Source organism: Lissotriton helveticus, chromosome 3_1, assembly GCF_964261635.1.
Source record: "Lissotriton helveticus chromosome 3_1, aLisHel1.1, whole genome shotgun sequence".
NCBI lineage: Eukaryota > Metazoa > Chordata > Amphibia > Caudata > Salamandridae > Lissotriton > Lissotriton helveticus.
Genome location: NC_136061.1, coordinates 1,901,576,225 through 1,901,598,465, shown reverse-complemented (window position 1 = coordinate 1,901,598,465; position 22,241 = coordinate 1,901,576,225). Strand labels below are relative to the sequence as shown.

The 22,241-nt window shown below is 42.5% G+C and overlaps 1 protein-coding gene across 1 annotated transcript in view; it reads left to right on the top strand.

Annotated features, from left to right (window-relative positions):
* The window catches only part of LOC144823941 (SITS-binding protein-like), a 1,005,701-nt gene that overhangs the window by 688,156 nt on the left and 295,304 nt on the right, over nucleotides 1–22,241 (top strand). The window contains exon 6 of the mRNA XM_078682887.1: nucleotides 4,212–4,480. Coding sequence (XP_078539013.1) covers nucleotides 4,212–4,480 — 269 coding nt within the window. The remainder of the gene's footprint in view (nucleotides 1–4,211; nucleotides 4,481–22,241) is intronic.

Sequence of the window (22,241 nt, the reverse complement as noted above, 5' to 3'; positions counted from 1 at the left end):
TGTCACCGCATTCACATTGAGAGCCATATTTCACTATATCAGCCAAAACTTTGCAATAATCTAGCACAATGTCATCAGTTATTGAAAGAAGTGTAGCTGAAGGTACATATTGCAAGCCTCATTGCTCTACCCATGACGATTTCATGGACTAATAAACCAGTGTTTCTGTCAGGAGTATTTCTCTTGCTCATCAAAACAAGAGCATTAGGCCACTTCAAGCCAGCTGAACCACACACTTTTGCCAGCTTGGTCTGAAGAGTGACATTTGCTCATTCCTCAGGACTAGAGGATTGCGGTTGATAACTGCAATGGAATCTCTAGCTGATATTGAGTGCTGTATAGATTATCTGCTAAATTACATTTTTTAAATGTGAACCAACATCAGACTCAATGGAAGGTGGAAGACCGAATCCCGGTATCAACTCCCTCAACAACAATTTGGCACCTGTAAGTCTGGCTGCTCTCCTTGTGGGAAACGTGCCCACCCATTTGACAAGCAGACAATTATGAAGACATACTTAAAGCCATTACAGTATGGCATCTCTGTAAACTCTGCTTGGAGTTTTGTAAATTGGGCTTCTGATTTACCAATATGAATCATGAAAGTCACTGTTCTTGTGCCTTGATTGTTTAAATGGCATACCAAGCATCTGCTGCAAGTATTTTCAGTAACATTTAAAAATCCTGTATTCTCCCAATGCTTTTTGAAAATCCTAATTAAACCATCTCTACCTGCATGCATTTGATTGTGCAGGGCCTTGCACATAGGATGTAACATTGAATCAGCAGCACAGCCTTAAGTTATGCATTGACATACAAATCCTGATAGATTTTTTGTAGCCTAGACTTTCCCATTTGCATTCCTCTTTTCTGGAGCATCTGCCTACAAATCTCTTAATTACCTCAATGAAGTCTGCATTGAATCCAAAAAGAAACAATTCACATTGTACTGAATTAGTTCTCAATTGTCCTACATTTGCCAGCCTTATATGGGCTGTACATTTAATGACAACAATGTCTTATGGCTTTTGTATACCTTTTAACAAATCCAATGTGTACACAGTTTTTTGGGTACTACTGAAGAAGCCACAAATCTGTGTTGTGACCATAGCTGTCCATAATCATGAACAATTCCAAAATCACATTGACTGTGTAAATCGTCACATTCAAATTCTCTGTTAGACAGCAAGCTTTTATTAAGGCAGCCAGTTCTGTCATTTGCGCAGAAGTTACATCTGGCAAAGGAGATGCTTCCAGCATCTTAGAAATTGAACATACAGCATGGTTAGCTTTCAACAAACTATACTGGGCTCTCAAATAAGATCCATCTACAAACAATGTCAGATCAGCCATTTCCAAAGGTGTTTCTGGTCTTGGTTTTGTGCATAACTCAATCACTTCTATGCAAGTATGGCCAAATTTGTCATCTATTTCATCAACATTCTGCCTGTCTTCACAACATTTGTCTGAAATAGGAGGCTGTGTTGCATTTCTGAATGGAAAGGTTTTCTGCAGTAAATATGATCTGCCCAAATCAAGTATATTGGGTCCTTGTCAAAAGGAGATCAACTCAATGGGGGAAATAGACAATTAAGGTACAACCCATCGCTTTCACTTCACTTTCTTCAATGGGTAGGAACACAGCTGCATCCAATTTCAAACAGCAGTGAAGGCCTACAGTTACTGGATCTGGTACAGCAAACAGATATGCCATTGGGTGCATTAAACCTCTGTGTTTTGGGGTAAGAACCTAAAGTGCACATCAAATTGCAGTCTGTCATCCCGAATGTGGGCTCATGACACAAGCTCTCTTTCAGTTTCTTAACTGCATTAATGCGTTCATCATCAAATGGTACCAGATCTTGGATATCACTGCATGCCAACCTTATTAAAGGCTTCTATATCAAGAAAAGTTTGGAATCCACTGGCAAGAGTATCCAACAATTCCAAGAAACATCAAACTTACCTCTGGGTGGTCAGCTGACTCACTTACAGACCTGCAGAAATGCGTTCTTTAGAAACTTTCCTCACACCCTTTTCATTATGGTGTCTGAGATAAATGATTTCCTTTTTACATTGCTGTATTTTAGTTGGGGAAACATTGTGTCTATTCCTTAGCTATATGGTTCAATACAGTACTTGTATCAAGTTTACACTCCTTCTTTGTCTTAGTAGGTCATCAATATATTGCACTAAGACTGTATTGCATGACAACATCACACTCTCTAGATCTTTCTTCATTATTTGGAGCAGAACAAAGGACTATCCTTTTAACCTTGTGGTATCCCACACCACATGAGAACTTTATTCGAAAATTTGAACAAATAAAGGAATTGCGACTCATGAAGGGAGATCGATTAGAACGCTTGGCATAAGTCAGCCACTGTATACCATTCTATTTCTCATGGAATTTATAACAAAAATCACAGCTGGATTCTGTATTACTGGATAACATGGAACAACAGTCTTGTTAATCTTTTGCGAAGATCCTGATTCTTCACATGCCAACAGCTGTTTAATTTCCATTACAGGACAGTAACAAGGACTGCCAAGTACCTGCCAGAGTTCTTTCTCAATTGTGTTTTCAACCACTGGCTTTGTCCCTTCCTCTGCCTCCTTTATAAGTCGGTATTGTCGTGTTCTAAAAAATATCACATCTGGTTTAATATTTATTTTGACTAGCTTTGCTCTTTTAATCAAACCAGTCTCTTTATCAGAAAACCCCATACCTCATCCTAGACAGTATGTCTTAAATCCGGAATTTGTTAAAGCTGAGAACAACTCCACTCTTGATTCTGAGGATCTCATTTTGAAAAGAGTCCTCATCTTGGGTCTCTATTGTGTAACTATTTTCTGCACAATAGATATCACAATTAAATTTTGCATAACAAGTCTCTTGCTAATACTCTCACAGGACTAGAGTCACATAAAATATATTGGACCATATTCTTCATCTGGCCAATTTTAATTGGAACCTCTGCTGTAACCTGCTTATCGGTACTCCTGAACTTCTCATCCTAAGGGGAGGAGGTTTGGGACTTCCACGGAAAAAACTGGTACACCCCCCATATCAGTCAAAAATTCAATGGAATCGCCATTGACTTCTCTCTCAATATACGGGTGACTTTGGTCTACCACTAGGACTGCCCCAAGCATGCAGTCTTCTCCCCACTCAGGCACAATCATGTGAACTACTCCCTACCAACTCATTATTCAGAATCAATGGATTTTGCAGGTACCCCGACCTACAGGGTATCTTGTTCCTCATGGTTTGCTGTATCGCTGTAGCTGTTGGCATCAGCATTCAAAATTATCTCTGACTCTGCACATTCTGCTCTGAATTGTATTTTTGGAACCTTCATATTATTTCTCTGCATCTGTCAACGTTGCTCTGCATTCCTCTGAATACAGTTAGGATTCTGACAATACTCCCTCCTCCAGTGCCTGGTTTTCCCGCAGATGTGGCAAGCTGTATTTTTTCATCATTTCAACAGTCACATTCATTGCATCACCTCTGCCACCTTGCTTCTGTATCTGTTTCATTCCAGTTAGCGCAAAATTCACATCTGAAGCCATCTCATTTCAGGGCCCTTTCTCAAACTCCTTAATATGGGGAATCATTAGCTTCTCCTTAAGTTTTTCTGCTTTGTCTCGAAACAATTCATCATTACTATTTTTCGATAACATCTCTGGCTTTTTTCTGACGTTCCCATGCAAATTCCATGCTGTGCAGGAACTGGGGTGCATGCACACAGGGGGACACATGTTGTGAACCCCCTGCATGCACCCCAAGGCTCAGAGCCAACAGTGGGCCCTGTAGTCCCCCCTTTGTTCCTCTCTGCCACAGTTTTCATGGCAGAGGAACCACCATAAAAACCGTGGCAGAGAGGAAACTTGTAATATTCAATCGGGACCGCCATATAGCTGCCTCTACACCGCTGCACCACCGCCAGGGAACGGCGTTGCGGCAATGGCAGTCTGACTGCCCTAATTGTAATAGGGCAGTCGGAAGACCGCCATCCTGCATCCCCGCGAGTCACGCAGTCTGGGAACCCGCCAAACTCGTAATCAAGCCCTAAGTGTTAAAAATCTAAAACACACTGCATCTGCTGTTGATTGAATGCTGGCCTTTTGTGATAAAAGACTTTGCAACTGTAATGTAATTAGTTGCAAATCAAGAAATACTAATCACCCTAATCTTCCCATTGCAGGTACCTCTGTTAACCAAGTGGAAGGAACAGTTGTCACTGCGGCTCAATGTCACTTCAGAAGCCGCCATTACGTGGTATTTGAATACAGTGAGCTTGCTGCAGCAGAAAGTTGGAGCTGAATACGTCACATTTGAAGGAGGAGAAGGAAACATATTTACAGAGCAATCAATCCAGTCCCCAGCAGCTTTGGAAGGCGATAACTACGTTGAGTATTTTGCAAAGCTGGCAGCAAAGTTAGGAGATTCCTCGGTTGTGACAGCCTGCACCAGGTACATTTCTAAATAATTGTTGGGGAGAGGAATTGGCCTAACTGCTAGGGCGGTCGACCTCGAATCTAGGGAGCAGGGTTCGAGTCTCGGTAATGACGCTATAAATCCTGTGATTCTGGGCAAATCACTATGGGCCAGATGTAGGTAATTCTATTTTACCGACGCATAAATACCGAATTTTACCGATTCGGTATTTATGAATCGGTAAAATAGAAGGTGGGAGATGTAGGTAAAATCGGTATTTGAAATACCAATTCTGTAAAAATCGGTATTTACTGATTCTGTAATTACAGAATCGGTATTTCCCATTGATTCCTATGGGCTTTGAAGCCCATAGGAATCAATGGGAAATACCAAATCGGTAAATACCGAATCCAGCAAGGGTGCAGGGGGTGTCACTTTGACACCCTCTAGCACCCCAAATACAGGCATGTGTGCTATGTGGCACACAGACATGCCCTAAGGGCACGTCTGTCTGTCACATGGCATAGGTGTGCATGCACACATGTGCATGCACACCTGGATTCGGTATTTTACCACCCAATTGGATTGGGTGGTAAAATACCGGATCTGTAAGGCCTTTGGGACTCAGAAGAGTCCTACCTACATCTGGCAGTTACAGAATCGGAAAAAATACCGATTCTGTATTTTACCGATTCGGTAATTTTACCGAATCGGTAAAATAGGGCCCCTACATAACAAATACCCATTTACCGGTCGGTAAATGGCCTCCTACATCTGGCCCTTAATCTCCCCGTGCCTAACAAAGAAAAATTTAAACTGTCCTCATGTAATGCAACTGCTGCTATGTAAAGCGCTCTAATAACCGATTCAGGTCAAGTTCACTCTGTAATAAAAGAAAGTTTTATGTAATTTGATTATATTGGAGTGCAGCCTGTGGCATCAAAGGGAGCATCTCATTGCAGAAAACATGGCAAATGCATAGCTGGAGGTGAGGGGTCTGAAGTGCATTGACAGAAATATTAGCTCATTTAATTCCTTGTAATATTTGTCTACAATAAAACTGAGCACTGATGCTATTGGTAACAACATTTTATTCTACACTGCTTTACTTGCATTCACAAAGCACAGATTAAAATTCTGCCTTCGTTAGCATTAATTTAAGTACTAATGCTTTCCATGTCGCCTGCATAATCTTTACTCCATTGTAAAATTGCACCTTTAATTTAGCGGTATGTCATTTATCTGTGGACCAGTCCTTCTACAACATACTCTAGAGGAGAAAAAATATTGTAATTCAAAAATATTACGAGACAAAATAATGACTTTACATACTTCCAGCATAAATTACAAGAATAATGAGTGCAAAAGTGAAGTGGACAAACATATCAATATTACTTAACTATATATTTGACATAATATATTTACCATAATACCTCAAGACAAGTTTTAGATGAAGGACATGTAGAAATTTATGTAAACGATGAAATAGAAATACATTTAAATACAATACACCTAAATGGAATAATTTAAAAACATGTAATTAATTTAAAAAATGTTAATAAGAATTGTAATTTTTATAAACACTTTATAAATGTTAAAATAAATTATTAAATAAACATTAACATTGAACACTATAGTTAATATTTCATTACAATTAAATTTTGAAAGGACGTTACTAATATTCATATTACTTCATCAAAAGTAAAAAAAATAAGATACAAATATAAAATAAACATATGCTTTGAAATGAAAGTACAAAAAAATCTAAAACCAATCCAACCAAAAAATCTAGGTAATAAAGATAATGCAACAAACATAACAAACACAATGTATTAACCCCTTGCCTGCGTTGGACGGTTCCTGGGCCCCGTGGGCGTGTGCGTCAGACGTCCGGGAGCCGTCCGATCTGCTCATGCGTGGGATTTTCCCACACAGCAGGGAAATTCTGGCCATGGTCAAAGGGTTAAAAGTATTAAATAATAAACATTGATAAAAAAGAAATATTAACCATTTTTGGAAAGAACTAAATATTCATTAGCATTACTTAGACAATTAATATAGAAAGGTACTTACTGAAGAAATAAAACCATCAATTAAAGAAGTATTTAACAATTACAAACTCCAAACATATATGGATTAAAACACTGCCAACCATATTCCCTTAAAAATCAAACCTCCCACATAAAGTTCAAAAGTGTCCTAAAAAAATAAATACACCATAAAATAAATTTACAGTAAAAATGCAAAGTGCCAGATAACACACCAATAAATAAAAATTAACAAAAAAAAAAACATTCTTTAAATATGTTATTAAAGTAAAACAATTGTACTAAAACTTCAAATATTAATAAAATACTTATAACTTAGAACACAAACTAATCAAACATTAAAAAATAAGTATTACATAAAATACATTTAGATAAAATGACATTGAACTTACAAAAATGATATTCATAGCTACACTACACTCACACAATGAAAACTGTACAACCAGCAGCACCAATCATCTTTAGCAGATACATATTTTGTGGTAAGGTCTATGTGAGCAAAAATCTGCAATCCTTTTGCACTGTGGAGCATCGCTTCCTTGACATCTATCCCAAAGTGGCAAAATAGGTTAATAAAACTTTTCTTTAGTAAGAGCTACTTATGTTCAGGGAAAATCTTCCTGAGCTACTGATATCATTAGCGAGGTAGTAGGCACCACATCATAAAAGATTACATTAGTGGTCACCATATGCATGATTACCAGCAGTGGTCACCTTTGTGCTTCCGGGGTGGTTGCCAGCAGTAATTTAAAAAAAAACAATTGTCAATGTGGAATGAGTCTACATGGGCAATGCATACTACTATAGTGGCAATGGCCTTAACACCAAGGTAACACACCTAGTTTGAGTTCTGTGGCTCAAGTATAAGCTTTAGATATATTTTGGAAATGTAACCATTTTCCTCTAAACATTGGCTTATGAATTCTTAAAATACACACATTTTAATTTCAAATATGTGTGTTTCAATTTTGGCATACATATATTTAATTCAAGCAAGAAAAGGCCTCTAACTTAATTCACGGGGCTGCACAGAGGAGAGCTACTTAAAGGTAGCTGGAGATCTACTAGTAGCTCACAAGCTACTTGTTAGAGAAGCTTCCCCTAGAGGTTTCCACGCAAAGCCATATATATTAAATTAGTGTCACCTGGCTTTACGTCATCCATTAACGCCAAATGAAATCAGGTGCAGACAAGAGGCAGTAGAAGATCACTTAATATCACATAAGATTCCTAAGTGTCAGATGTGTAATTAATGCAAAATTACATATTTTACATGTCTTACCTTTGGGTCATAATCCTGGAGTGTGTAGTCTCACAGAAGGCCCCTCTGTGGCACAATACTGAACCACTTAGAATCACAATAAAACTGCTTTTTCAGCGTGAGAATGGCTGATTACGTCCTTGGAACATGACTCTTGCTAAATTTGGCATTGTGCATTGCCTACCATTTGCATAACACAGCACTGCTGGTTTTTGCACAAATACTGCAAAGTGTCAAAATTTGTTAATTTGGATTCATTCATCTTTTTGGTGGAAATTGAATAGGAGATTACTCACTTCTGCCCAAATGTAACCATCTGCAGGATTGTGATAGACACTGATAATTTAGGATCTTGTATTCCTGTCACGTTATTTAAGGATACTATCTCAATAGTCCCATGGGACTCTTTTTTTCAAATGATGGCAACCATTATACTTCAATCTGCAGTACCCTTCAATAATCAATCTATTCCAGGGTTGAAATTAATACGATAACTGGGGGACTCCTTTTCATTGGCTAATCATTTTGAGCACTCGCCATCATGTATTCTCATAGAAGGGCTCCTCTCAGCCAATAACCTACATTGCCTAGAGCAAACAGAGGTGACCATATTGGTCCCTACCTATATAGGAAGTATTTCCAGCACTATTGATTACATCATGCTCTCCGCACCTTTAGTTTCGGCCGTGGAGAAGCTGAGCGTCTCCTGGAACTGCCACGGCGACTATAATCCCCTCACACTCTAGCTTCTTTACCCCACCACTCTTAAAAGGAGCGATTTATCCCAGAAAGCTTCCTTGGTAATCTGTATGTTGTCTGTGTCACAGAGATTCAAGCAGGTATGGACCCTTGTACGCAAGATAGAGCTGTTTTAGAGGCTTTTGATAAAATATCTACACAAATAGCATCTAATTTAACTACTAAGAGCAGGGTCAAATGCCCTAAGACCAAGAGGTGGTTCGATGGCATCTGCTCTGTGGCCCATAGGCCATATCATAACCCGAGGGATGAAGCAGTGGTCAGGAGCTGTAGGAAGGCCTATGAGTCTGCAGTCTTTGAGAGGAAGAAGTTGATCAGAGAACATGTCTGGGAGGCCCTCAGTCAAGCAAGTGTTTCGTCTGATAGCTCCAAGTTCTGGACTGTGGTTAATAGCCCTTTTTTTCTGATATGGCCAACTCTAATACAGACTGTACAATATTCACTGAACACTGGGTACAGCACGTTGAAAATATATATAGCTGAGACAATTTAGAAGAGCCTGAGGCACAAAGGGTTATTGGCTTAGTCAGCACTCCACTTCATTTTACTGCAGACGAGGTCCACAAAGCCATCAGCCTGACATCTGGAGGGAAAGCACCAGGTCCAGACGGGGTACCTGCAGACCTGTACAAGGCCGACCCTGTCATCTGGCAAAGATATTGGCTCAAGTTTTTAATGCGGCCTGTTCTTGCGGCTTTCCCCCCTCGTCGGCAAAGGATGTCATCAGTCCCATTTTGAAAAAGGTCGCAAGGGATGACCCCACATGTTATAGGCCACTCTGGATTTTGGATTCAGCAGCCAAAATTATGGGGAAAGTGATATTGTATCATCTAACAGTGTGGATTGATCATTTTAATGTCATCTCAGACCTACAATATGGATTTAGGCATGGTAAAGGGACTCTAGATCAATGTCTTAACCTGCACCTAGTTATTGGGAAGTACACCAATGGTAAGAAAGGAATTTTACACATGGCTTTTAAGAACCTAACATCGGCATTTGACAGTGTAAACAGGTCCAAGTTATGGCTGACTCTGTGAGACATGGAATGGATATAGAATTGGTGGTAAGATTTAACGAGGATGGAGGCCTGATGGATTCCTGGGAAGTTAAGAGAGGGTTCAACAGGGGTGCATCTTGGCTCCCTTGTTGTTCACGTTGTATATCAACAAGTTAGGGGACTTTTTACTATCCAGCTGCAAAGACATCCCAAGAGCTGGATCCAAGATTTTCCCCGCACTCCTGTATGCAGACGATGCAGTCCTGATTGCCTGAACTGCTGTGGGTCTTCAACAACGTTTAAATGGTTTTATAGTTTTTATGGATTCACTTGACTTAGCCACTACGTTTACTAAATCACACACCATTTCAATAGGCCCTCTGAAGGCTGCCAAGTTTACGTTTTTTTGTAAGGGGGCTGAATTAACTAAAGTGCCAACCTTCCCATACTTAGGGGTGCTTTTTGATGGATTTGACTGGATTTTGCTAAAAGACTGGGGACAAAACCTATCTCAACCCTGTTGATGAACTATAAATAAAAATGTATCCCAATGGCTGTTTATGGGTATGATGTCTGGGGTTATAAGGATATGAGTGACATCCAGGGGGCTGAGAATAAATATATGCGCAAACTCCTGGTAGTCCCGTCCGCCACCCCGGCGTTCAATCTACACGCATGAGGAACTGGATGTGGGGTTTTATCTCAGACCTGACAACGGTAGTTCCACTGTTGCTCTGGCTGAGAATTTGGGCTTGTCCTACCCCTACTTTAAATCAAATTATAAGCATGGATTGTACAGCACTTGAGGGGGCTTCACACATTACCTGGCTAAAATATATTATGAAACAGACAAAATGGCTTGGCTGCCCTGGTCTGTACCTAACCCCAAGGCCCCTGGGCCTGGTAGCCATTAGAGACACTAAACAGCAGTTCCTGGCCAAACGGCAGGGGCTTAGGGAAGAGAAGGAGTCAGCTAAGCCCTGCTTGAGAAGGTTTGTTACATTGAGCTCGAGCCCACATGCACAACTTTACTTACTTCTTGTTATCAATGTTTATCATTGCTTTGTGTTAACTAGATTCTGTTTGAACATGGTCCCCTGGTTATTGCCGTTCCCCAAAGGATATGTGAACCCTAGCACATTAAAACCCTGTCCATGTGACAACTTCTCAGACCAGAACGCCCAGCATTTTATTTTTTTCTGTGACTATTATGACCCCCTGCGTAGAAAGTTTATACTTCCGTTGCTCAGAAACTGCCAATTTGCCCAAGTCAGGCCTGCATTATTATATCTTCAAATGCTATCTTCTCCCACGGTCTGCTTTGGGGTTGCGAGCATTTTAACAGGGGCCATTAGACACAGGAAGAAGTTGTCTTTGCGGTAGCTATTCCATCTTTGCTAGCTGCGCCCAGGGATCAGTATGTGTTATTCTGTGTTCTCTATGTCACACCGATTACAGAAATTTACTTTATGACCCAGCACTGTAGCACTTTATACATTGCATCCCTTGCTGTTTACAAACCTAGCCCTAGAAACAATAATGTTTGTCTTTTTATTGATTTGTATAGCCAATTTAGTATTCTTATCTGTGTGATTTGGCCTTTTTATTGTTCACACGGGTCATGGTGTTTTTAACTGATTGTATTTGTGATGAAATGTCACTTTTTGAAATGTCTGCTTTTATGGCTTTTAGTTGCTGAATAAAGTACCTTTTGACGTGACTTGACCTGGGCCTTCTTAATACAACATAAATCATGTATTTACATTCCAAATATCACATAGATAAAAAACATACAATTGTCACATAAGATAACGAAAGTGCAGGTGGCGCATCACAAAAGTGCATGATGTGATTATGTACAATTTAAAAATCAGCTTTAAGTAATAGAGCCCAGCCTCTCTGTACCAACAAATAATACACTGTTAAGGTCAAAGTTTCTTCTTTCAATAATGTAAAGACTCGAAATCAAGAGATCTTAAAGTCGATGGTCTGACCCTAAGGTTATTTGCAGGGTCTCATCAGGACAAAGCATGTGAAAATGGCATTGCCACCACACGATCAGCATATTATTCCAGAGTCCAGTCCAGCCGAATTGTATTGGGACAATAGACACAGAGTGGCCTATTACGATGTCAGTCATCAGGGCCTCCGATCTCAGGTCGGAGGGCTTACAACCGGCATTGTCGGTTTCAATTCCAGAATTGAAACCTGCCGGTGATTCCGGCTGGCTTCTGACGGGCTCATGGAGCCCCTCAGTCAGTTGGAACTGGCACGTAATCCAAATGGGCAGCAATTTCTGCCGTCCGGATTACGATGCGCGGTTTCCGCCATGGTTTCCATGCCGGCCTTTCTGACCTGGAAACCTTGTTGTAAAGCGTGTTTGGGGGCCCCTATCATGGCCTTTTCCCTTTCAGCCTTCGGTTGGGCATTGAGGGGGCACCAGCAGTTGATCCTTGCACCATGTGGCAGGCACCTTGAGGTGCCTGCCATGGGTGCAGGGATTAACACCACCTCCGTTTTCCCTATGGGAGCATGTACTACTGCTGGTTTACGACCGTAATGCTTCCATAGGAAAATGTTGGAATGCAACCTTATAGTGTTTGGTCGCATCCTAATCAGGCGACGGGACCATGACCGGAGGTTGGTCGTTCTGTTTCCAAGACAGTGTCCGCCCATCTCCCTATTCGGCCCCAGAAGTGTGTGTAGTTACACAAAGGTGAGTAGTTAATCATACTCATTTGGTGTTGAGTATTATTGACTTGTAGTGTCATTTCAACAGATTAAAGAAGTTTTAGTTCGATCTCTAGGATCAAAAAGCAACATACATTTTACAAACACAAATCTTAGAAAACAGACTTTCATATACCTAGATAACACAGTTTATATTTCTTCCAATGCAGCCCCTTACTAAAACCAAACATATCTTCTGCCCTGGAATCAATTGCAAGATCTAAACAATGTTTATAAAGTGCCAGTGCGAGCGCAACTAACATGCTACCATCAAGTACAATTAAAGTGCAATTTCAAGATGTAACCAATTATTATAAGGTGCCAGAGCGAACACACTCAACATACTACCATCTGGTACAAATGCATAACCACATACTACTTGTTAAAAATTAAATTGTCTACAAGCCATCTAAAAACGGAGTAAAGAAATAGACCTACCATTGTCATTTTGCACATTACAGATAACCACATACTTTTAAATAGGTGTAGCAAATACTCGATATAATGTGGCTATTTAAACTAATTTCAGAATTTATCATTAAATATAATAAAACTAGCAGCCCGTCCCGACGTTGTCCGGGAGCAATTAGGCTTCAGGGCCCCCGCCCGCCCCGACGTTGTCCGTGGGTCCCCCGGAGCCTTCCTCCATATATTGCAGTATTATACCTCTATGTTTACTTTGTACGCTTTTGTAGCAGCCCGTCCCGACGTTGTCCAGGAGCAATTAGGCTTCAGGGCCCCCACCCGCCCCGACGTTGTCCGTGGGTCCCCCGGAGCCTTCCTCCATATATTGCAGTATTATACCTCTATGTTTACTTTGTACGCTTTTGTAACTTGCACACGTAACTATTTCCTCCTGTAATGCACCGTTTGGCTCACTTTTTTAATGCGCCGTTTGTTTCCTCTTTCTACCTGCACACGTCACTTTTTCCTCCTATACCTCTATGTTTACTTTTTACGCTTTTGTAACCTGCACACGTAACTTTTTCCTCCTGTAATGCACCGTTTGGCTCCCTTTTGTAATGCTCCGTTTGCTTCCTCCGGCTCACAATGTACGCTTTTGTAACCTGCACACATAACTTTTTCCTCCAGTAATGCACCATTTGGCTCACTTTTGTAATGCTCCGTTTGCTTCCTCTTGCTCACGATTTTCATTTTTGCTTCATTTTTCCGCCGCTCACCGCTCCTAAATAAATAAATAAATAATCTACCTCATCCGCCGCTCACTGCTCCTCCCCGCCTGTCCGCCGCTCCTCACAGCCTGTCCGCCGCTCCTCACCGCTCCTCCCTGCGCCATGCCCGCCGGTCCTCTTCGCGCTCCTGGACGCCGCTCCTCCCCGCGTTCCTCACGTCGGGCACGCACGTCGCGGCCGGCGCTTCTTCCAAGGGACTACTTTTTTTTCGGTAAATTTTTTAAATAACGTATATTTATTAAGTTTATATAGCCTATGTCCATCTGCACACCCTGACGATTACAACGATGTATCGGGTTTTCTGGATTGGCGCTGTGGTTCCCGAGTTTACCCGCCTCAAAGGTTCAAAGTTCTTCCTTTATAATAGTAGTATAGATATTGCCAGAGTGCATGCAAATATCAGCAAAAGAACAGGGCTTCCAGCTAAAAAGAAAAAAAAAGGAATTAGGAGTAAGGGATCTATCACAACTTTTACATATAATGGAAACCCTTAGCCGTTTACATAGAGACACTGAGTGAGCCAAATCCAAACAGACATTATAAATTTGGCAATAGCAAACACTATAACTCATGTTGTGTCTGTGCTAAGTATACTGAAGGCCTCAAGATGCTTTCTAGTTAAAAGAGACCTACAAAGGGGTAATATCTAATTGTTTCTTTTGGTAACATAAGCTGACAGAAGACAAATATAAGAATAGATGTCTATGAGCCTCCCAGAGATGCAGAACATAAATCATTTTTAACTGCTGCTTTTGCAGGGATTCTGCTCAGTCACAGAACTGTGCACAGAGACTCAAGACCTCAGTGAATTAGGGTGCACCAAGAAAAATGCCTACAAGGACCGGCTGGACAACAACGCACACAACTGCAAGGAACTCTTCAACATCGTGAAAGAGCTCTCCAACCCCAACGCTGGAAACAACGACATCACCCCATCACAAGACCTCTGCAACTCCCTCGCCTCCTACTTCCACAACAAGATCGCGGACATACACAACAGCTTCAGCATCCAACCGACGCACGCCACAGCCGCAGCAACGCCACCCACCGCCACCCTCCGCGCCTGGACTCCAATCAGCACCGAAGACACCGTCCGCACAATGAACTCCGTCAACTCCGGATTGCCGACCGACCCCTGCCCTCACCACGTCTTCAACAAGGCCGACGTTGTCATCGCACCCCACCTGCGGGACATTATCAACACCTCCTTCGACACCGCCACCTTCCCTGAGAGCTGGAAGCACGCCGAACTCAGCGCTCTACTCAAGAAACCTACAGCGGACCCCACCGAACTCAAGAATTACCGTCCCATCTCACTCCTCCCGTTCCCGGCCAAAGTCATCGAAAAGACCGTCAACAAACAGCTGGCCGCCTTCCTCGAGACGAATGGATCCCTCGACCCATCACAGTCTGGCTTCCGAGCCAACCACAGCACCGAGACCGCCCTCATCGCCTCCACCGATGACATCCGAACCCTGATGGACAACGGAGAAACAGCGGCCCTCATCCTCCTCGACCTCTCTGCGGCATTCGACACTGTCTGCCACCGCACCCTAGTGCAACGCCTCGGCAACATCGGAATCCAGGAGAAGGCACTGGAATGGATCACCTCCTTCCTCAACGGAAGAACACAGAGAGTCCGCCTACCACCGTACACGTCAGAGGCCACCGAAGTCATCTGCGGCGTCCCTCAAGGATCCTCGTTGAGTCCCACCCTCTTCAACGTCTACATGAGCCCCCTCGCGGCCATCGCACGCCAACACAACCTCAACATAATCTCCTACGCCGACGACACCCAGCTGATCCTCTCCCTGACCAACGACCCCGCCGCCGCCAGAGCCAACCTGCACGAAGGGATGAGAGATGTAGCCGAGTGGATGACGACCAGCCGCCTGAAACTGAACTCAGACAAGACGGAGGTCCTCATCCTGGGCTCCTCGCCCTCCGCCTGGGACGACTCCTGGTGGCCTCCCGCCCTGGGCACCGCACCCAAACCGACGGACCACGCACGCAACCTAGGCTTCATCCTGGACTCCTCCCTCTCCATGACCAGACAAGTCAACGCCGTCTCCTCGTCGTGCTTCAACATCCTGCGCATGCTACGGAAGATCTTCTAGTGGATCCCCACCGAGACCAGGAAGACTGTCACCCAGGCCCTCGTCACCAGCCGACTGGACTACGGCAACGCCCTCTACGCCGGAACCACCGCCAAGCTCCAGAAGAGACTCCAGCGGATCCAGAACGCCTCAGCCAGACTCATCCTCGACATCCCACGAAACAGCCACATCTCCGGACATCTGAGAGACCTGCACTGGCTCCCCGTCAACAAAAGAATCACCTTCCGGCTCCTCACCCACGCACACAAAGCCCTACACGACCAAGGCCCGATCTACCTCAACAACCGAATCAACTTCTACGCTCCCAAGCGCAACCTCAGATCAACCAGCCACGCCCTCGCCGCCGTCCCCCGCATCCGAAGAGCGACTACAGGAGGAAGGTCCTTCTCCTACCTGGCCGCCAAGACCTGGAACTCCCTCCCGACCGACCTGCGCCTGACCCAAGACCACCTCTCCTTCAGGAAGAAGCTCAAGACCTGGCTGTTCGAGCAGTAACGGCACCCCCCCCCCTCCCTCCTAGCGCCTTGAGACCCTACGGATGAGTAGTGCGCTCTATAAATGTCTTGATTGATTGATTGATTGATTGTACCAAAAACTCACCTTAGTGCCCAAAATCCCCTACCAGACTAGCACCAGTGTCTCATTAGCTCTTCGTCCTATAGCAAAGTCACCAATGATTAGACAACCCAGAACATGCGACTTAGGATACCTCAGGTAAGGTGGGAAACATGAGCACTCTTTCATTATACTCTCATAACAGTCCAGAACAGGGAGTAAAGGGAGACACGAGCAAGTTTTAAATGTTTATTGTAACACCGTGATCTCAGGTGCAGCATCTTAGCTAATACAAGCAGACATATGATAAGAAATAAAATTGTCAGCATAGTTACTATTCCATAAAATACAAAGGGAGAAAGCATGTTATAATGCTAAATGGAAACAGGTTGAATATATACCTATATTTCGCCCTCCCTTGTTATTTGGTTATTTTATAACTAAAGAAGTTCTCTTAGGCTTGCATAGGCGACCCCATACCTCAGAGATTAGCAGGAGTGAATCACATTGAGTTCTGCACAAGCTCTCAGCATACGAATGTTCTCCAAGTGTGGTCAATCATGCCTACACAGTGTATTATTAAAGGCGCTAGTATCTGAGCTGTCCAAAGTTGCATATATGTTATGTCTTGAACGTGCGCTGATCAGTTCGAACAACATCAACAGTGTTGATATAACCTTGAAGGCCTCGGCACGCACTGTTCAGACTAAGCTTATGAAGCTAGTCTAGCAATGTAGAAAAACAAGTTATTCTCATGTAAAGCACAACACTCAGTCTAATTTGAAACAATATCTAACGTGTGTGTCTTGTGCAAAAGAAAGCGAAAGGTAAAATGGTGTTTAAACTTCTGATAAGCTCATGCTAACTTAACACTGTATAAATGCAAGGCTCAGCCGCACCACACCCTACCTTGATCAGAGCACGGATAAGAAATGTGGGCAAAGCAGGAACGCAGAGTTCAAGTTCGAGAGATAGAATCAAGTTCAAATTTGCCATGATGGAAAAACAGGAGCAAACTCAGAATTTTGAGGAAAAAAAATCCAAATTAGTAATTACTTTTGGGCATAGTAAAGCCAATAGGCCTACAAAAAATCGTTAAAAAAATCTGATGTCCAACATATGACTCCAGTCGTGAATAAGAGAGAGCAGGAAATGCACCTCACTCCAATAGTGTATATGCACAGTATGTTGCAACAGCCTCCAACAGGAAGTCCTTGTTCTCATCTAAAAACATGTCAGCCATCCAATTTAGTAACCGGAATGAACATACATGTTCCTCAAGAACCGAAGCCTCTAGTACCATCAGAGGACAACTCGGATTTACTTCAAAATAGCTGCGTGCCAAGAATTCATGCGCCGCTGCAAAAACATTCCAACGTCCCAAGACTCCATGCATCGCTGCAAAGGCCATAATTCCGCCGCCAGAACAAAGCAATTCATGAGCAACTAAGGGGCTCATTAGTTGATTATAATCTGCATTGGGAGACACCGTACTGCAGAGACACAAATCCAGAGAACATTCGAAATCACAGCTCAGGCAATGAAAGACAGGCTAGACGCATGTGAAAAAGGAAAATCAAAATGATAATCCATAAACTTCACCCAATGTAGCAAGAGGCAGCTCTCCATAGAAATTAAGCATTCAGTTGCGGAGCAGCAACAGCCGGGGCAAATCATCTTGTGGCACAGGATGTGCATCCATTCTAAAATAAACAAAGTAGTAGAATCATTCCGGCAACCAGAGCAAGCATCAAAGGAAATCCACCAAAGAGGCTGGAGAAAATTGAATGAAAAAATGCTGGGAACACACCAAATATACTTTGGAAAGAAGTCACAAGGCCACCACTAACTTTAAAAAAGTGAGCCAGACCCGTGGTCGAAGAAGCATTAAAAATAGTGTGAATTAACTCCCCGAAATGCAGGGGCAGATCCGTATTTAATAAAGCATGCACTTCTGTGCGGGTGTTTTCCACGTGAAGGACAAATGTTTCACGGGCAGATGTAAGGGCGACTTCTTTCTGCGACAAAAGAGGTCTTATTCGACTCATCTTGTTGAACTCTGCTTTCAAGGTCGGAATCGACGACCAGATGGAAACATCCAGCTTCCCATGTGGAGGAGGAAACATTACGTTTTTACAACAAACTACGCGTTGGGAGACCGTAACGATGTAAAGAATTCCAGCCAACATCCCACAACAATCTTCATTATTTAAAAGTAAATAACTACAGTTTTCTAATAATGTGAATGTGGGTGTGATAGCAGATGTCGGTACACCTTTTAAAACACAGGCCAAATTAGGTGCATTCTGATTACACGAGCCATGCAATTGGATATTCCTACACACTAACGAGTGATCAGGTCAAATAAACCTCTTTTCCCTCCCTCAGGTAGTGACCAAGCTTCATGGAGATAAGCGGTACCCAGATGTTAATACCTGCCTATAGCATAGTACTTCATGCAAGCTTCGAACTTGAACAGAGGGAAAGGTAATGTTATTAGCCCATGTACGAGCCACACAGCAGAATTTGTCTTGGCCACCAAAACAGCAAAGTTTCTAACTTTTCAATATGTAACATAGAAAAAGTTGCATCTTTCATAGACATAAATTGCTGTTTGTCAGTCAAATTAAAAGGGGCAAACTATGAGGACACATTCATGTAGTCCCAAGGCACTTTCCCTGCCTTCAACGTTTGTAAAGTCCATGCAAACTGCATAATGGAACACAATTGATTTTGACCAAGGTACAAAACAGAGACATCTTCTTGCACAATATCAACAACAGACGAAATATTATTATCTAATGTGTAAATGCGGGAAGAAAGCATGTTAATGCTGTTATCTACAACTGCTAGCACATTTTCTAAATTTGCTTGATCTATAGTTCTTAAGCGGGAAGCAGCTTCAATCTGGGACAGTTTCCAAACTTCGTTGTACATAGCATATATCTACCTTTTGGATCTGCCAGAAGCAGGGCCCTTGACAAAGTCATTCAGATCAACATCGTCAGTCAATTTTGACAAATGAAGCTTAACTGATGCTAAAGTGGAGTGTTTGAACCAATTCTGACACAGATGGCCTACTGAATAGGTAGTCATAGAATGGTCACTCTCAAAACGGGGATCCACCATAATCTGTGTGTAGCCAGGGGCTAAACTCAGAAAATGATGTTGGCAAGAATATGCACTTCTGTGTCACAACAGCCAACCCTTAGGATACAAACTGGATGGTTTGCAGACATTATCCCGCATTTTTTATCCCGTGGACTTTCAGGCCGCATACCATTTACCCGCAAGGACATTGACCTCGCATACCATCATGCCGCATTTTTTCAAAATGTATGTGCATTTATCACGCATGCCTTTACAACGAATTATGTTGTAAAGGAATGTATGGTAAATGCATTTGCGTTTTGAAAACCACAATGATGAGAGAGGTAAGGGGGTTTGGGTTAATTTTTTAGGGGTGGGAGTTGTGCTGGGGTAGTTATTGTGTAGTGTTGTGTTAGTGTAGTGTAGAGTTGTGGTGGTTGTTTAGTGTAGGGTCGTGCTGGGGGAAGTGTTATAGGGGTTAGGGTAGTGTTGTAGTGTTTGTGTAGTGTAGGGTCATGCTGGGGATAGTGTTTTAGGGTTTAGGGTAGTGTTGTAGTGTTTGCGTAGTGTAGGGTCATGCTGGGGTGTAGTGTTTTAGGGTTTAGGGTTGTGTTATAGTGTTTGCGTAGTGTAGGGTCATGCTGGGGGTAGTGTTTTAGGGTTTAGGGTAGTGTTGTAGTGTTTGTGTAGTGTAGGGTCATGCTGGGGGTAGTGTTTTAGGGTTTAGGGTAGTGTTGTAGTGTTTGTTTTGTGTAGTGTAGGGTCATGCAGGGGTAGTGTTTTAGGGTTTAGGGTAGTGTTGTAGTGTTTGTGTAGTGTAGGGTCATGCTGGGGGTAGTGTTTTAGGGTTTAGGGAAGTGTTGTAGTGTTTGTGTAGTGTAGGGTCATGCTGGAGGTAGTGTTTTAGGGTTTTGGGTAGTGTTGTAATGTAGGGTCATGCTGGGGGAAGTGTTATAGGGTTTAGGGTAGTGTTGTAGTGTAGGGTCATGCAGGGGTAGTGTTTTAGGGTTTAGGGTAGTGTTGTAGTGTTTGTGTAGTGTAGGGTCATGGTGGGGTGTAGTGTTTTAGGGTTTAGGGTAGTGTTGTAGTGTTTGTGTAGTGTAGGGTCATGCTGGGGGTAGTGTTTTAGGGTTTAGGGTAGTGTTGTAGTTTGTGTGTAGTGTAGGGTCATGTAGGGGTAGTGTTTTAGAGTTTAGGGTAGTGTTGTAGTGTTTGTGTAGTGTAGGGTCATGCTGGGTGTAGTGTTTTAGGGTTTAGGGTAGTGTTGTAGTGTTTGTGTAGTGTAGGGTCATGCTGGGGTGTAGTGGTATAGAGTAGTATTGTAGTGTTTGTGTGGGGTCATGCTGGGGGTAGTGTATTAAGGTAGTGTTGTAGTGTATGTGTAGGGAATTAAAGTGCTTTATGGTAGTGTTGGGGGGTCGTGCTGGGTTGTGTAAATGTAGGAAAAGGACTGTGTGTCAAGGGTGGGTGGTCCAGGGGTACTACATTACAGTGTAGTGTAGGGTTGGGTAGGGTACTCTTACTTACCCTAGCTACTTTAACAAGGAGTATACCTTTAATATGCATGCCTTTTCGTTGTAAAGGCATGCGTGTTAATGGCATATTCGTTTTAAAAGTATTCGTTCTTTTTATTTGCGGCCTAATAGTACTTGCGGGAACAAATTTGCGGTATGATGGTATGCGGGATGTTTGTCTGCGGTCTGACATCATATATTCAAACTGGATATGTTAAAAGTAGAATTCAGCAACAGGGTCTGTGATTCTCTGATAGAAATACTGGTATTATTATCCCAACCGGGGTACTCTTCCAATTCTGGAAAAGGAGCATTTAATTTTTTTGTTGTAGCAAATCCAAAGCAGGTGGTTTGTGAAATAGTCGAATTCAAAAACAACACATGGTTCGGGATGAGACATGCATGATGCAAAGCCTCAGTGCCTTGCACCTGCCAACTTTTAGAACCCCAAACAGATTTAAGATCAATAGTATCTTTCCACAGTTCATAGCCCCCAATAGCCAATTGGTCAAGAAAGGACTTGGAATATAATATTTTGTGCGGGTAAGTCTAACTTTGGAAGAGGACTTTTTGGTCATCTTAAAATAAAATGCAAAAGGATTTGACTGATTGAAATCAGTAAAATAAGAGAATCTCTTGAAAAGAGAATTCGAGCTGCCTTCCACAGGAGCGGGGCAATGTTCCCATTGCGTATAATTAACCATATTTCTCCATGTGTTTGCCCTATGCAGGTAGTGATTGCCATAGTGTTGATAACAGAACAAATCACCATAATTAGCAGAATCTAAGTATAAATCCTCAGCATCAAAAGCAGCATAATATTTCAAATCTGAAAACAAAGCCTCTACGGCTTGAACATCCCAATCATCAGAGCGTATATTTTGTTTAACCACATCCCCCATAGAAACTCTTAGTACGTTCTGGACCGTGAATTTGAAATTTAATAGCATTCCATACAATCCCATCTAAGACGGGCCAAGCAGTAATGTTTACACAACTCGGGTCCCTCTTCAATCTGTGTGATGAGGAATGGGGTGCCAATGTTCCATTAATATGTCGAATAGCAGTCCTCTCTATCAACGTATTGTCCATTTACATGACGGAAAAAAATACACCACAAATCCAATTGACATAAACAAAAAAATTGAAAAAAGTACCAACCAAATGTAAGTCCAAGGAAGAATCAAAAAATGTTTTTTAAACCATGTTGCAAAAACAGAAAGTTTTGAAGGGGACTTCGATGTGGTAGAGTTAGTGTCAAATGAAAATCTGGACTCAATGGCCAAACAGATTTGCAAATCGGGCATCGACAAGTCTGTGGGGTAAGTATACTCAGTCTCATCAAGATGAGCATCAGGTGGGGTATTCAATATAGGACTTTGAAGGACTGGGTTCTTTAAGGCCCAGCGGTGCCAGGGAACAACACCTGAAACCTTCGTGGGTTACCTGCTCTGGCGTACAAGTGACAGAGACACGGGACACTTCCTTCGGCGTCAAAGATCAGCGTTTATTACTGCAAGGATACAGAAA